At 45.7% G+C, this 17,075-nt stretch overlaps 1 protein-coding gene and 1 non-coding gene across 2 annotated transcripts in view; one reads left to right on the top strand and one right to left on the bottom strand.

Moving 5' to 3' along the window:
- The window catches only part of SCAMP5 (secretory carrier membrane protein 5), a 45,019-nt gene that overhangs the window by 4,797 nt on the left and 23,147 nt on the right, over positions 1 to 17,075 (bottom strand). The window contains exons 2-4 of the mRNA XM_007446715.1: positions 12,089 to 12,110; positions 11,838 to 11,930; positions 720 to 774 (exon numbers count right to left, since the gene is read on the bottom strand). Coding sequence (XP_007446777.1) covers positions 720 to 774; positions 11,838 to 11,930; positions 12,089 to 12,110 — 170 coding nt within the window. The remainder of the gene's footprint in view (positions 1 to 719; positions 775 to 11,837; positions 11,931 to 12,088; positions 12,111 to 17,075) is intronic.
- TRNAE-UUC (transfer RNA glutamic acid (anticodon UUC)) lies at positions 3,967 to 4,039 on the top strand. The gene has a single exon. It is a non-coding gene; the product is annotated as a tRNA-Glu (tRNA).

Genomic DNA, 17,075 nt, shown 5'->3' with positions numbered 1-17,075 from the left:
TCCCTGCTGCTCCAATATGATCACCCTTTCCCTGGCCTGGGCTGCCCTCTTGGCCCCTGTGGGCACAGGCCACTTTGCTATCCCCACCCAGCTACCCCCACTGTCTCAGGTCTCCCAAAGTAGCCCTGAGGCAGTATCACTGTCTCTCAGAAGAATAAAAACAATAAACACTGTTCATCGGGGTGCAGCACCCTCTTCAGTGGGGGACCTGTTCCGGGTAGAGGAAGCAAAATGGTGAGTCTGGGTACGTGGGTTCTAGCCTCCACTCCAACACTTATGCTCTTGGGTGAGTCACTACCCCTCTCCAGACCTCAGTTTATCCAGTGGGGTGGGGGTCAAACTAGATAGTCCCTACAGGTCCCTCCAGCTCTGAGACTTTGGAAACCAGACAACTCAGAAACCAGACGGAAAAGGTCTCAGAGTATTAGAGAGTAATGGTGACAGAGAGGATGGAGACTGAGCCACCCATGCCACTTATCAGTCAGACAGACAGTAGGACCAGAGCATCAGGATGCGCTACCCCTGGTCCCCAGGGTCAGAGGTCTGACAGAGGGCTAGACAGTGAGGGTCTTGGATAAATAGGCCTCAGTGGGGAACCAGGGGAAATCCAGGGGAAAGAGGACAGAAGGAACCTGACCTTCAAAAACTAGGGGGCGTAAAGGGACTCCTACCCTAAGTTCACTGTTACATCCTACCTAAGTGGACCACCCTCTCCTTACCTGACATGATGGCACCAGCTGGCCCAGCAGCCTGTCCACTCCTTTTTGTCCTGAACTGGAAGGAAAAAGAGCCAGAGAAGGTTGAGGATCATGGCTCACCCAACCTAGTCCTTCTCTTAGTCCCAGCCAGGCTGAAAACTCCCTGGAGCAGGACTCATCTCACATTTCCATGGTGGAATGAACCGGAGGCAGCTCCCACCTCACAGAGCAGCAACGAAGACCCAATGCAGCCAAAAATAAATAAATAAATAGATAGACAGATAGATAAATAAATAAATAAAATCTGTCAAAAAATTTTTAAAAAAATACTGATATGGAAAGAACTCCACAATCACAACAAGTAGTTGAAAAAATGCAAGACATAGAATAGTTTATGTTAGCTTTCATATTGAAAAGAAGAAAAAAAAGGAGGGGAGAGGAGAATAAAAATATATTTCACTTTTATCCCCAGAATCCTACTTCTAGTTATTTACCCACAAGTAAGAAACAACAAATACATGTTATTCAACATGACACTATTTTGCAATAGCAAAATGTTAGAAACAACCTAAATGCAACTGTTTGAATAAACTATGGTACATCAGTCAATAGAGTAATATATAGATGTAAAAAAGAATGAAGATGATCTCTACGAACTGCTATGGAATGATTTCCAGGATATACTGTTAAGTAGAAAAAGCAGGGAATTCCCTGGTGGTCCAGTGGTTAGGACTTGGCACTTTCACTCACGGGGCTGGATTTGATCCTTGGTCTGGGAACTAAGAACCCACAAGCCTTGAAATGCTGCCAAAAACAGAAACAAACAAAAAAGAAATTGGAGAGAACCATTAAAATTGAAATAAACAAAAACAAATGAAGCTATCTATGCTGTGAATTGATAACACAATCACACAGGAAAAAGAATTGGCCAAGTGACTTCATCTCAGTACTCTGTGTTCTCTTAGAGGGATATATCTCAAGAGCAAAAACAACTGGAAAGAAATCTGAAATCTTAGCGGGTTTACTGTTACTGTTGGTATTAGTGTGATGATTCTGAAACTCTGTTATGTGAACTGTAGCAGACAGCATATGAGAGAATGTGTTCATGTTGTTGGAACCTGGGTTCTCAGTGTTAGGTATGGAGACAGAATATGGAATATAGGAAGGTAAGACAGAGTCCTGTGATGTTGGATTTGAATTGGAGGCATCAATATGAAGTCATGACTTTAAAAATATGTGGCTGGTCCCAAGCCAGGACAAGGAAATACAACGTTAGCCTAAAACATCTTGTGGTGCCAGAAGCAAGAAGGAATTCAACTAATTGGTGTCAAGAGGACACCAGTTTGAAGGAGCTACCGACAGCCAAATTTGGGAGAATTAAGAGCATCAAAAATAATGACAGTAATGTAACATTATTAAAAAATAATCCATGAGTCCAAAGTAACACCCTTATTTTTAAAAAGAAGAGGGAGGAAGGAAGAAAGAAAGCTATTCTTTTCAGAAGAATGCTAGCACTAAGTGTAGGAGTGACAGAAAATCTCCTAATTTTGCAATCATGAATGTAATAGCTGATTCAGACAAGGATCCTCAGTGGCTGCTAAATCTTTCACTGGATGAAAGATTGTTGGGGAATTCCCTGGTGGTCTAGTGCAGTGGTCCCTGACCTTTCTGGCACCAGGGACCAGTTTCGCGGAAGACAATTTTTCCATGCACGGTGCAGGGGTGGGGGGGTGGGGGTGGTTCAGGTGGTAATGCAAGAGATGGGGAGCGGCAGATGAAGCTTCACTCTCTCACTGTGCGGCCCAGGTCCTAACAGGCCTTGGGCTGCAGACTGATGGGGGAGGGGGGTTGGGGACCCCTGGATTAGTGGATAAAACTCTGCACTCCCAGTGCAGGGGACCCAGGTTCAATCCCTGGTCAGGGAACTAGATCCCACATGCATGCCGCAACTAAGAGTTCACATGCCACAACTAAAGAGCCCAAGCGCTGCAGCTAAAGATCCTGTGTGCTGCAACTAAGACCTGGTGCAGCCAAATAAATGAATAAAATATATAAAAAAAAAAAAGCTACATGGCAACAAAAACTGATGTGTAAACCTTGATTGAATCCTGGTTCAAGAGGGAAACACTGGGATATCACAGGAAACTTGAATATAGACTCTAGATAATATTATTAGGTCTATGTTACATTTCTTGGGTGTGATAATGTTATTGAGGTTATGTAGGAAAATGTCCTTTTTCTTAGGAAACATGTGCTCAGGTGCTTAGGGATAAAGTATCGTGATATCTGAAACTTGCTTCAAATAGTTCAGAAAAATAAGAAATAATGGATGGATATAGACAGAATCAAAGCAACTGTGGCAAATGCTAACAATTGGTGAATCTGAGTGAAGTTATATGAGTGTCCCTTGTATTCTTTCAACTTTAAAGTTTTCAAAATAAAAAGCTGGAGAAAAAATATGAGTAATGTCAGTAATGGATCATAACACACTGAAAAGAATGCATAAGTGAACTATAATACACAAAAGAAAGGGAGGAGGGAAAGAAAATTCTAATATAGAAGGAATGACATAATTTTTTAAATCATTACTTTGCAACCCCTATGTCAGAACTGATACAGGCAAGGATTATCAATGGCTGCTTAAACCACTGGGTGGAAGGTGGTTAGGGAAGAGGGGAGTCACACAGTCTGAGTGTCACCCCCCCAGATTATTTATTTATCACAAGAGAGAAAAGGTACTTCTATAATGAGAGGATCTGGCAGACCAAGTGACCAAACTTAGCATTTCTGATAATGGGACAAAAGGACATTATGTGCCTCATGATGTGATACACACAGAAGGACATAAGATCATCAATGCAGTATTATTGCCAAAATCTTTAATCTGAAAATAATTATTAAGAAAAAGAATCTGACAAATCCAGACTGTAGGAAATTCTCCAAGATAAACGTTAATGTCGTGAAAGATAAAAATTGGTAAAGGGACTCATCTAAATTAAAGGAGACTAAAGAGACATGCAACCAACTGCAATGACTGGTCCTGGATTTTTAAATCACAGCTATAAAGGACATTTTTAGGACAAGTAGAGAAATTTGAATATAGACTGAACAGTAGATATCATTGTTTAATGTTAAATTTCTTAGGTGTTGTGGTTACATAGGAGAATATCTTTGTTCTTAGGAGACAACATGCTGACATATTTAGAAATACAGTGTCTTGTCTGCTACTTACTTTCAAATGGTTCTGCAAAAAAATCAGATAGGGAATTCCCTGGTGGTCCAGTGGTTAGGACTCGGCGCTTTCACTGCTGTGGGCCCAGGTTCAATCCCTGGTCGGGGAGCTAAGATCCCTCAAGCCACGCGGCACGGCCAAAAAAAAAAAAAAAAAAAAAAAAAAAATCAGAGCTATTGATAGACAAAGCAAATGTCACGAAATGTTAACAGCTGGTGAATCTAGGTGAAGTACCCTAGTACAGGTGTTCATTGCACTGTTCTTTAAACTTTTTGTAGCTTTGAAATTTTTCAAAATAAAAGTTGGGGAAATAGACATACAGATGGCCAACGGGTATCAATACATGAAAAGATGCTCAACATCACTAATCATCAGGGAAATGCAAATCAAAACCACAATGAGATATCACCTCACATGTGTTAGAATGGCTGTTATAAGAAGGATGAGATACCAAAGGTTGGTGAATGAAATCTTGCCATTTGTGACAACATGAATGGACCTTGAGAGCATTATGCTAAGTGAAGTAAGTCAGACAAGGAAAGACAAATACTGCATGACCTCACTTATTTGTGGAATCTAAAACAAAATAAAATTTTAAAAAGCAAACACACAAAAAACCAAGCTCATCCATAGAGAACAGATTGGTGGTTTCCAGAGGTGGGGGCTGAGGGGTGAGTGAAATGGGTGAAGGGGGTCAAAAGGTACAAACTTCCAGTTCTAAATAAATAAATCACAGGGATGTAAGGTACAGCATGGTGACTACAGTTAATAACACTGTACTGCATATTTGAAAGTTGCTAAGAGAGTAAATCTTAAAAGTTCTCATCACAAGGAAAAGAATTTCTGTAACTATGTGTGGTGGTGGATGTTAACTAGCCTTATTGTAGTGATCATTTCACAATATATACAAATATTATGTTGTATAAATGTCATTATGTTGTACACTTGAAAGTAATGTATGTCAATTATACTTCATAAAAATAAATAAAGGGACCTGGTGGCGCAGTGGATAAGACTTGGCGCTCCCAATGCAGGGGGCCTGGGTTCAATCCCTGGTAGGGGAACTAGACCCCACATGCATGCTGCAACTAAGAGTTTGCATGCCACAACTAAGAAGCCTGGAGCTACAACTAAGGAGCCCACCTGCAGCAACTAAGGAGCCCATGTGCTGCAACTAAGGAGCTGGCGAGCCGCAGCTAAGACCTGGCGCGCCGCAGCTAAGACCTGGCGCTACCAAATAAATAAATAAATATTTTTAAAAAATAAAATAAAATTTTAAAAATAAATAAGTAAATACTTTTAAGTCAGGAGGGGGATATATACAGTTGCATTTGGTAATATATACACAAAGAATCTCTAGTAGGACATCGAGAAAAAAATAATTGTGGTTCCTGGGGGCCAGAGGAACTGAATACATGTGGAGTAGGGGAGTAGGCGGGAGGAAATTTTTACTATGTATCTTTATACCATCAAATCCAAGACACCATCAATTTTAAGATAGATCATTATTTTATTGAACAAAAGAAAGAAAAAAATGCCACCAACTTATAATGATAAGATGCCAAAATTTTAAAGACACAGACATTAAAATGTTTTCGGAAATATCAAAATGTTCATCTTAGAATTGATGAAATTTAGGACATCTTTTTGAATTATGAATCAGGTAAGTATATTACCTGTTTAAAAAAAAAAGAAAAGTCAGGCAGAAGAGGATGAGCTGGCAAAGAATGAGTAGGAGCAGCTGATGAGGCAGGAGGAAAACCAGGAGAGTGTGAAGTCTCCAAAGCCAGGAGTAGAGAGTGGACAAATATGACAGATGCCACTGAGAGGTCCAGCATGGAAAGGGCTGGAGTGAAAAATGTTCATTACGCTCAGCAACAGCAAGTTACCTGTGACCCCAGCAAGAACTACTTTGTTGGCGGTGGCAGCTGGGAGTTGGGGGGAGGGGTGGGAAGGGGTAGTAGCAGCCAAATTATACAGTTGAACACATAAGCTGAGAGCAGGTGTAGACAGCACGTTGAAGAAGCCTGCCTTGGAAGAGAACAGAGACAGGGTACTACCTGGGTGGGCTATGGGGTCCAGGGAGGACTATGTCTGAGGGTTGTTTGTTTAGAGATGTTAATAAGCTAGAGATGTGAAAGATCCAGGGAAGAGTTGCAATTACAATAGAGACAGAGGTTAATTAATGGAGCAAACCCCTGAAAGGGGGAGAAGCATGAGGTCCAGTGCAAAGAGGTGGGACAAGCCTCAATCCTAACAGGTGGGAAGGAGAACATGACGCAAGCAGATGGGGGAGGTTTGAGGCCTTGGAAAGGACAGTGCACGTCCCATATATCTGCTTCAATTTTCTCTGTAATAGGGGAGACACGTTTGAGCTGAAAGTGAGGTGGTAAGAGTAGAAGATGCAGCTAAATCAAGGGGCAATTACACCACAGCCTGAGAAGTGCTCCAGGAGAGCAAGTCCACAAAGCTGTGGGAACACAGAGGAGCACCTCCCTGGTCCATCCTGTAAAAGCCAGGGAGGGCTTTATAGAGGAAGCGATATCAGAGCTGAATCCTGGAGGATGAATAAGAGTTGGCCAGGAAAGGAAAGAACCAGGAAAGCACATGCAAAGGGAAGGTCAGGAGAGTAACAGCATGGCGGATTCAAGGAACAGAAAGAAGTAGAGCACACACAGATAAAGTCCAAAGTGGAAGGAAGGAAGAAAAGGCAACAATAGGGTTGAAAAGTGGGAGGGGCCAGTCATCCTGGCCTTGAAGACCGTGAGCAGGATTTGAGCTTTATCCTGAGACTTGCGAGCCACTGAAGATTTCTATTCTTCCTCTTCTCCTTTTAAAAAATATAACCTCAAAGTTTCTTTTTTAATAAAATGAAATTATGTTGCTTTTTAGTAACATGTATAAAAATATCTGCAAGTTAAAAAAAAAATCAAAGTGCATAAAGTAGAAAATACAAGTTCTTCCAAAATCCACCTTCTCAGTGGTCACCCCTTTAACAGTCTGACCTTTAGGTTTTTGGTTTTTATGTATATATAAGCATATATGACAAAAGTGAGATCATTTTATACATGCTCTTTTATAACCTGTTTTTTTCCACTCAACATCTCATGAAAATGTTTAATGTCAATGAATACAGGTTATCTCAACCATTTAAATGACTGGTCAACCAGGTTAACAACGTCCGTGGCCACAGAGTGGTCAGGTGTGACATGGGCTGATTTGGCAATTAGGAGGTCACAGCTTCAGGAAGTGGTGGGGTAGAGGCCAGCTGCCCAGAAATGAGGGAACATGAGGAGAGGAAGTGGGACAAGTCTAGCAGACTAATCTTTCAAAAAATTCAGCTGAGGGACACCCCTGGCGGTCCAGTGGTTAAGACTGCGCCTTCCAATGCAGGGGGTGTGGGTCTGATCCCTGGTCAGGGAGCTAAGATCCCACATGCCTCGCAGCCAAAAAACTAAAACTTAAAAAAACAGAAGCAATATTGTAACAAATTAAATAAAGACCTAAAAAAAAATTTTTTTAATCAAAAAACTCAGCTGAGACTTTAATATAACATAGAGGATATTAGTGTCAACAAAGAAACACCATAAAGGATTAATAGTAGCGATCTCTTGATAGTGACATTACAAGTTATTTGTTGTCTTTCTTTTATCTTTATTTTCTAAAATTTCTGCAACAGTCATGTATCACTTTTCTAGTGAGACAAAGCCATAGGTTTAAAACAGCAGCAGCTAGAGGAAGACATACAGTTAGAAAGGATTTTCCAGATAGGAGACTTGAGCATATATATATAAGCTGGGAGGAAGGTATTATTAAGGAAAACGGTGGAGAGGCTGAAGATACAGTAGAGGGGGAAAGAGCTGACAGACACTGGTATCTCAGGAGATAGGTAGGGCCAGCACCCATAGCACAGAGCGGATATGTTAGATTAGGAGCCCTCCTTCTATTGGGATACAAGAAGTAGAGAAACATAAGTGTGGTCAACTTCCACATACAACCCCCCCCACAACTAACCCTCTCCATGAGTAAAGGGCTTTGGGATAATAGTCCAAGTTTGGAATACTCCTCCCATGGAATAGAATGGAGAGCTGATGGGAAGAGTAAAGGGGTTTCTAGAAGTGATGGAGGGACAGCTGAGGCTGGAGACCCTCCACGGAAGCAGCACCAGACTGCCCTGGTATGTGATGGCCACCAGAAGCTTTCCACATTCTGAGTGTAGAATCCAGAATTGGGGGGTCTGCTGCTGGGGTGGGACACACAGGCAAAGTGGCATGGTCATTGAAGGTATGAGCCAGAGAATGGTTAAAATCCTGGACCATGGAGTCCAGGAAGGACACAGAAGGTGTCATGCTCATGAGATAGAGAAAATGGAGGTGTCAGAGAACTTGAGGTCTCCTTGAGGTCCCAAAGTAGGTAAAGCAGAATTTGGACTGTGGTCAGAGAATGATACTGGAGTTTAAGATTTTGGAGGTGGCCACATGCCAGTGATGACCAGACTCAGGTGTAGCTGGTAGAAAGGGTGGCCAAAGGAGGCACTGCCCCCCATGCGACAATGGGATGTGGAAAGGGAGACTGTGGTCCAGCACTAATGTCCTCCAGGGAAACAAAGAAGAGAGGCAGGGGGAGGGTGGGCAATAACTAGATTGTAGGAGCCTCAAGGAAGGAGGCTCTAACCCTGGCTCCAACCTGACCCCCATCTGGTCCCAGGCTGTTTCCCAAAGGTGTGCCCATGGTTACAGAGAAGTCAGTGTAGCAAAGTATGGATGGTGGGAAAGCCAGCACTCAGGGCCAGAGCACAGAGCAAGGCTGCCTTGTTTGTACATGGCTAGCCCAGAGAGAATTTAGGCTTGGGAGGGCTACAGGAGGCTGAGGTCACAAGAATGGAAGGTTCCAGGCTCTTCTGCTCTTATAGCAGGGCTTAGCCTTTATACTTGTGTTGGGAGAGAGGGGAGCAGCAATGACTGGCCTCTGCAAACCAAAGTTCTTAAACTGAAAAATGGGAGAAATAGTGATTTATTCCTCAACTGAGAGACTTTCATAACGCTGGGAGGCATTGGGGGTGCTGCATATTCCCCCAAAGATGTAGGCCTAAGGAAGCACCTCCTTAGTTATCAATAAGACAGCAAATACTAACTGAATTTTGTTCAAAAAAACCGGACTATAATTTATTCCATTTCTAACTGTGAAGTTGGGAGGACAGAAGGTCCCACAGTAAAGAGAGTGAGGTCCATGGCAGAGAGAAGGGAGTCAAGTCTGGCCTCGGATCAGGACAGGGACCTGGGCTTAGTTCCAGGACTCCCTACTCACCAGCCCTCCCTCCTCCCCAGCATGAGTCCCCATCCTTGGCATAGAAATGGTCATTTTCTTGCTGCCTGCCCAGAGCCTATCTGCTAAGATGGAAGTTTCCCCCTCTTGCTCTACTTCTGGTCCCCTTATCCCACACCCAATCCCATATCTCCAGCCCTGATATCCCCAAACTATGAATATTCCTCAGAGAACAGTACACTCCTAGCATTGCTATCACCGTCCTATGATGACTCTTCAGTAGCCCCTACTGATCCTGTGCTTGGCAATCAAAACCTTGTGTCAATCAGCTACAAACCTCCGACCCACAACCTTTTGCTTCTCTACCACAGGCTGACCTGCTTCCCACACAACCCAGCTTCATGCAGATCATATCAAGCCATCCCGTCTGCTTCCAGTGACCCTAAACCAGAGCCCCATCAGCGCCTCTGAGTCCTTCTATTTTTCTCACATCCCACCTCTTCTAGGAAGCCCTTCCAGACGTCCCTGCTGCGCCTCCCACTGCTTAAATTCTGAACCAGTTATTGGGCACCAAGTGCTCACTCATTCTCATCCAATCTCTTCCTTGTTCCGTCATGGATGGGGCTTCCAGGAGGGACCCAGCACAGGGCAGGGCACAGAGAATAGTCGATCATGTTCTTGCTTAAGCCTTGGACACCCTCCCAGGGTAGAAGTGGAGCAACTGATGCCCTCCCCAAATCAGGCTAAGCCCACAGCTTCTGTGAACCCTGCTGTACCACACTTCCTCCAGGAGACCTTCAGAGACTCCGGGCTGTCAGCAAGGAAGGAAGTGCAGCCTGTAGAGAAACTGCTGTGGGGAGGGGGCAGGGACAGGGAGAGGAAGGCAGAGGGAGGGGGGAGAAAAGGACAAGGAAGAGGTAGAAGAACTGAGAAGGACACTCTAAACTAGAACAAGCAGCTTCCTCAAGGGAGGTCGGTACTTAGTCCTGTTATTTCATCCCTAGAGAAAGGTGCTGGCAAAGAGATACCCAGAGAGAGGAATCAATTTGTGAAGAGGTGGCTAGCCAGCCCACCAGAGAAAGGGTTAAAGAAACAGGAACAGAGCCCAAGGCCCCTAACCAGAGCTCCCCTCCCAGGACCCTGCTAACTCTCCATGAGTTTGCTAGACCTAAGAAGACCCTCTTTCTGTGGCCCATGACCAGTCAGTCCTCTCTCAGCAGCTCAGGCTCATCAAACCCAGATCAAATCTCAACTAGCACGTTCTGTGCAGCCCCAGACAAAATCTCTCTGCCAGTCATGCCCCTGCAAGAACCATTTCCCTCTCTCAGAGGCCTGCCCCTTGGAGGCAGAACAGTTAGGGCACAGGCTGCAAAATTCTCCAGACTTCTCTACCCCGTGCGCACAGTCACGTGGCTGGACTCACAGGCAAGGCTCCCCTACAGCTATGCTTAATTCCCACCTCTATGCCTTTGCCCAGACTATTCCCCGAAAACGCCCTCTGTTACCTCTCCTCTCATCCCAATCTCACTGCCTCCGAGAAGCCTCCTATTCACTGCCTCTCGCCTCCCTTTCTCCTTGTGCTCCTAGTGTCCACGGGAAAGTCTGCCCAGCCCTCCCTCAACTCCTTATCCTGGAGCTGGGGCATTGCCGGTTTGAACTGCCTGAGATAGTGAATTCTCAGTCCAAGACTATATTTGGTTTTCCCAACCTTTGGATCAGGAGCTCCCAGAGGCAGGGGCAGAGACGGGTTCCCAAACATCTCACCCCAATCCTCGTGACTGACTCCTGTCAGCGTTGGAATGAGCTTCTTCTGGTGCCCCCAACACACCACCCCAAAGCCCTGGCGGCCCACAGGCTTAAGCCAATGCACCAATCCCATGAAACACTGAGGCGGTTCACATGAGCTGTCCAAAGGTCTGCCGCCTCGCTTAGGTGGGGTCTGGGAGGTGGGGAGTACAACCTGCATCCACCTGCAGGCGCCTCTTGTGAGGAAGGGCCCAAAGGAGGCCACAGTCACCCCACCTCCAGACGCCCCCATCCCAGGCCGCGTGCGCCAGCCCCAGGAGGAGGAGGAGGCCTGTTTCCAGGGAACACCAGGTGGGGCTGAGCGGGTATGGAGGGCCCAAGGCACAGGCTCCAGAATCCAGGGGTCTGACGTCATCCAAGACTGGGTTCCTTCTGTGGGAGCCGGGAATGGGGATGGCGGGGGTTGGGGGGGTCTGGGGCACCCGAGATTCTCTTCCCCCGCCCCAACAGGGAAGGTCACCTCGACTCTGCGCCTCTCCAGCTCTACCTGCCCCCGGCATCCAAAGGTAAAGCGTAGGGTGTACAAAGCTGGAGATGGGGTGACCCCCTCTCACCCTGCGCCCAACTTCCCTACAAAGCCCTTTTCTGGCCCTTTAGGCCCGGGACTCACCCGCTGCTGTCGCTCGGCTGAAAGGTCGCCTGGGGCACCCGAGATTCTCTTCCCCCGCCCCAACAGGGAAGGTCACCTCGACTCTGCGCCTCTCCAGCTCTACCTGCCCCCGGCATCCAAAGGTAAAGCGTAGGGTGTACAAAGCTGGAGATGGGGTGACCCCCTCTCACCCTGCGCCCAACTTCCCTACAAAGCCCTTTTCTGGCCCTTTAGGCCCGGGACTCACCCGCTGCTGTCGCTCGGCTGCGGAAAGGTCGCCGCGCTGGGCTGCTATGCACCCAACGATGCGGCGCGGAGCCGGCCGCGAGCGGCTCCGGGTCTGGGGACGGGGTGCGCGAGCGTGCGCGCGCCTTGGGGCCAGTTCCTCGCGCGCCCGCGCCGGCCTGCCTGCAGCAGCCGCTCTCGCGAGATTCCCGATCTTCCTCTAGGGCCGCTCCTCCTGAAATCGCGAGAAGGAAGGCCTGGCCATCCCCTCACCTTACAGGAGCTGTCCGAGGTGCTGAGTTCCAGGGACAGGGCCAGATCAGGTGGTCGGCAGGCACGGGGACAAGAGCAAAGCGAGAACGTCGAGGAAGAGACCCAGAAATGGGAGTCTGGTACCAACAATCAGAGCCTCAGCTTCCAAATCTGTAAACTGGGGAAAATAACCTCCCATGCCAGTCCCAGGAGCCACTGGGACGTACCAGAAAGTAAGAATGAGAGGGAGCTTTGTGAGCAGGAGTGTGATGACTGGTGAAAGCCCTTCAGATCCACAGACCCAAAGTGACAGAGAGGGGATGGAGGATGGAAGATCAGAGATGAAATATAAAGAGACAAAAACGAGACATAGACAAGGACACACAAATCCAAAAAAGATAGACATAGAAAGACAAGAGAGGAGAGCCATGAACATAGAGTCATAGAAACACGAAGAGACAGAGACATGGAGAGATCAAGAATTGGAGAGGGGGATAAAAAGACAAAGAAAGATAGAGGGGAGAGAGCATGAGGAAGTGAGAAAGAGATAAGAAATAGGGACTGACAAACTACCCAGAGGGGTAGAAAGGGAGAGGCCTAGAAAGAAAAACAGAAAAAGAAAGAGAGAGAGAGAGAGAGGAAGGGAGAGAGAAAGAAAGAAGCTGTGTTATGCAGAGATGAACACTGAAAGTGAGTAGAAATCAGTCTAAATGTTTAAAAACCGAGAACCAATGAGGGCTGAGAGAGACCCACTTGGAGAGATGGGGCTGGGAGTGAAAGACAGACTGGCTTTTATTGTGAGTGATGTTTACATTGTAAACTTCATGTGGGTTATCTACAACCAGGGCCACCCTCTGTCCTGCCAGCCAATGGCTCCTGCCCTCCACAGTGCCCTCCGCCCACACCATCCTGGGCCTGGAAGGGGGCCTCAGTGGGTGGGAGACACTGAGGGGATTCTTTGCCCAGAATAAGGGCCCATTGTCTGGTCTCAGCCTGCTGGGAGTGGGGCCTCACTCCCACAGCTGGGATAGAAAGGGGGCCAGAGTGAAGAAAGGCAGACAAAAATTAGTGCAGGAGAGGCAAGGAAAGGGAGGGAGCCTCAGGGGCTATGGAGTGTTGTGCAGGAAGCATAATCTATGCCAATCAGAACAGAAGAGTCATGGGCTACAGGGCAGGACAAAGAGGTTCTGCTTTTGATCCTGTCCCTGGTTCACTTGCATAATAACTGCCCTCTATCCTGCTATAAGACAAGCTTTAGCTGACTTACAGAGTTGTGAGAAGACCCAATGAAATGAACATGACCCTGAGGAGGTTATCAAACATGGCTCCTGCAGGAGAGATGTTGGGAGTCCATGTGGGCCTCAGGAAAGATATAGGGTTCATATCAGCCTCCAGGAGAGGGGTTTGACGTCCATGTTGAAATCTACAGTGGAGATATCTGGGATTCACAAGGAATTTACAGGAGATATCTTGTGGTCCATGTGGGTCCTACAGGAGAAATATTTGGGTTCCCATCTGATATCCACAGATGACTCTTCCCGAATCAAGAGAAGTAGAAGGACCTCCTATTTAACTAACAACTGAGGCAGGAAAAGTGCCCAGGTCCAAAGTCAGAAGCTCATCTTTGTCCCAGGGGATTGTACGTTCAGAATCTGGGTAAATAGAAGGAAACAATGCTTCAGGAGTTACAGTCATTTGAACACACTTTTACTCAACAAGCATTTGTTGATTAACTATGAGAAACAGCATAGTGCAGTCATTAAGAATATGGACCTAGAGGGGCTTCCCTGGTGGCGTAGTGGTTAAGAATCTGCCTGCCAATGCAGGGGACACGAGTTCAAGCCCTGATCCGGGAAGATCTCACATGCCGCGGAGCAACTAAACCCGTGCGCCACAACTACTGAGCCTGCGCTCTAGAGCCCGTGAGCCACAACTACTGAAGCCTGTGAGCCACAACTACTGAAGCCCATGTGCCACAACTACTGAAGCCCATGTGCTACTGAAGTCTGCGCGTCTAGAGCCTGTGCTCTGCAACAAGAGAAGCCACCGCGATGAGAAGCCCTCGCACCATAAGGAAGAGTAACCCCCACTCGCCGCAACTAGAGAAAGCCCGCGCGCAGCAACAAAGACCCAACACAGCCAATAAATAAATAAATAAATAAGTAAGTAAAATCTAAAAAAAAAAAAAGAATATAGACCTGGAAGGCAGACTGCCTGCCCCTTCCCAACTGTGTATGTTTGAGCAAGGCACCCACCCGTACTGAATCTTAGTTTTCCACATATGTAAAATAAGGATGATAATAATACCTATGTCTTAGAGTTCCTGTGAGGATTAAATGAATTAACATGTGTAGACATAAGTTACAATTGAGACAGTGCCTGGTACACAATAAGTGTCTAATAAGTGCTGGCTCATACTGTGTGCCAGGCTCTGGGGACACGTCTTTCTCGTGGTGGAGAGCAGGAGTAAAAGAGCCAGAGCCAAACCATGCAATAACAGTTAAATGGGGTGGATGTCACATCTGCTCACATGCCACTCACCAACGCATGTCCTATGGCTAATGCCAGGGCAACAGGGAGACTTGCTTCCTCTAGAGGATGCAAGACATGACAAACAGTGGGGATGTTTAATCCTATAGCAGGGAGAGGGCAAATGACTGGGAACAGTAATCCAGTCACCTACAGGGCCAGTTGCAGGCTGCTTATCTTTTCCTGCTTAGCTATGGTAGGAGGCATGTTGAGGCATGTCCACCCAACAGTCTCTGGGAGAATATCTATTTACATGACAGTAAACAACTGGAAAGAAAAGAGGATTAGCATTTACTGAACCCTATATATATCTGAGTGAGATGTTAAGCCTCGTGACTATCCTACGAAGTAAATGCTTTTATCTCCATTTTGTAGATAAAGAAAGTGAGGTTCAGAGAGGTAAGGTGATCTGCTCAAGAAAATAGAATTGATATATCTAAGAAGTGGAAGAGCCAGTATCTTTAGGTTGGGTTTCCCCAGAAGCAAACACTGCTGTTATTTGAGAGATGATCCCAGGAAGCACTAGTAGAGGAGTGGAGGAAGTTGAAACAAAGAAATGAAAGGAACACAGTTCAGGGTGCAGTAATGAGCAGGTTACCACTGTGGGCAATTCTACTGGGGACCTCCAAGACACAATGCAGAATACAATGAGTTATCCCACCAAAAGAATGAGGAAACTAAGGGTTAAGTGCTGCTCCTGGAACTTGCAGATTTCTTTGTGTACCTTCTAAGCAGAGAAAGCCCTTTGGCAGAAAATCCCAGGGGCTCACACACAGTAAGAATATAAGAATAAGAATATAAGCATATATATGGAAAGAAGATAAGAATAAGAATATAAAAAGCCATCAGGAATGGCTAAAGGGACACTATGTAGTAGTATGACTACAGCCAAAATCTAAATCCAAGCCTGTCTGGCTCTTAAGCAACTCTTGCTGCTTCTAACATCACCCATTAGTCCTGTGGAAGTTTGCAACATGGAGTCTCCTTTCTTAAAAAAGAGCTTCCTGTTCCCTCTACCTTAGTCCATGCTCCTGGTCTTACGAGATGACAAGTCACTGGCACTTACGTAAGTATATATGCCTGATAGCACAGCACTGAGTATACAGTGACACACATTCTTTCCTGCGAGCCATGGCAATGTCAGAGCAGCTCAGCCACTCACTACCTAGGTGGGCAACCTGAAACTCGGAGAGTTCACCCTAGACCTCCCCTACAATGCTTCTCCCCTCCACACCACTTTCCCCCCCCCCCATGTTTGTCTTCTTTCCCCAAGCAGACTGGAATCTCCCCAAGGCAACCCACAGAATGGGAGAAAGTATTTTCAAGTCGTATATCTGATAAGAGACTTCCATATAGAATTTATGAAGAATTCTTTTTTTTTTAAAGGGATATTTATTTATTTATTTATGGCTGCATTGGGTCTTCATTGCTGCGCCACCAGGGAAGTCCTATGAAGAATTCTTACAATTCAACAATAAAAAGACAAACAATCCACTATAAAAATATAAAAAGGATCTGAATAGAAATTTCTCCAGAGAAGATATACAGATGGCTGATAAGCACTTGAAAACATACTCAACATCTTTAGTCATCAGGGAAATGCAAGTCAAAACCATAATGTGATACCATTTCACATCCACTAGAATGGCTATAACCAAAAAGACAAATAATAGTAAGTATCAACAGGGATGGGGGGGCTTCCCTGGTAGTCCAGTTGTTAAGAATCTGCCTTCCAATTCAGGGGACTCAGGTTTGATCCCTGGTCGGGGAACTAAGATCCCACATGCCGCGGGGCAACTAAGCCCACGTGCCACAACTACTGAGTCAGAGTGCTCTGGAGCCCTCGCGCCACAACTAGAGAGAATCCTATGCACTGCAACGAAGATCCCACGTGCTGCGACTAATACCCGATGCAGCCAAATTAATTAATTAATTAATTTTAAAAAAACAGGGATGGGGAGGGACTTGCCTGTTGGTCCAGTGGGTAAGGCTCCATGATTCCCACTGCAGGGGCCCAGCTTTGTGGTCGGGGAACTAGATCCCACATGCATGCATGCTGCAACTAAGAATTCCACATGCCACAACTAAAGATCCCGCATGCCACAACAAAGATCCTGCTTGCCACAACTAAGACCCGGTGCAGCCAAAATAAATAAATAAATAATAAATAAATAATATTTTTAAAAAAACAAGGATGGGGAGAAATTGGAACGGTTATACAGTGCTGGGAGGAAGGTAAATGGTGCAGCCGCTTTGGAAAACAGTCTGGCAGTTCATTAAAGAGTTAAACATAGTTAAACCTATCAGTTCTACTCCTAGCTATATACCCAAAAGAAATAAAAACATATATTCACAAAAAACTTGCAAATTCATTGCAATTTTATTCGTAGTAGCTAAAACCCAGAAACAGCCATCAACAAGAGAATGGATAAACAAATTATTGTATATTCAAACAATGGAATATGAATCAAAAATAAAA

The sequence above is a fragment of the Lipotes vexillifer genome, unplaced genomic scaffold (assembly GCF_000442215.2).
Source record: "Lipotes vexillifer unplaced genomic scaffold, Lipotes_vexillifer_v1.1 scaffold242, whole genome shotgun sequence".
NCBI classification, from domain to species: Eukaryota; Metazoa; Chordata; class Mammalia; order Artiodactyla; family Lipotidae; genus Lipotes; species Lipotes vexillifer.
Note: the sequence above shows the minus strand (reverse complement) of the source record. Positions and strands in the feature narration are given on the sequence as shown.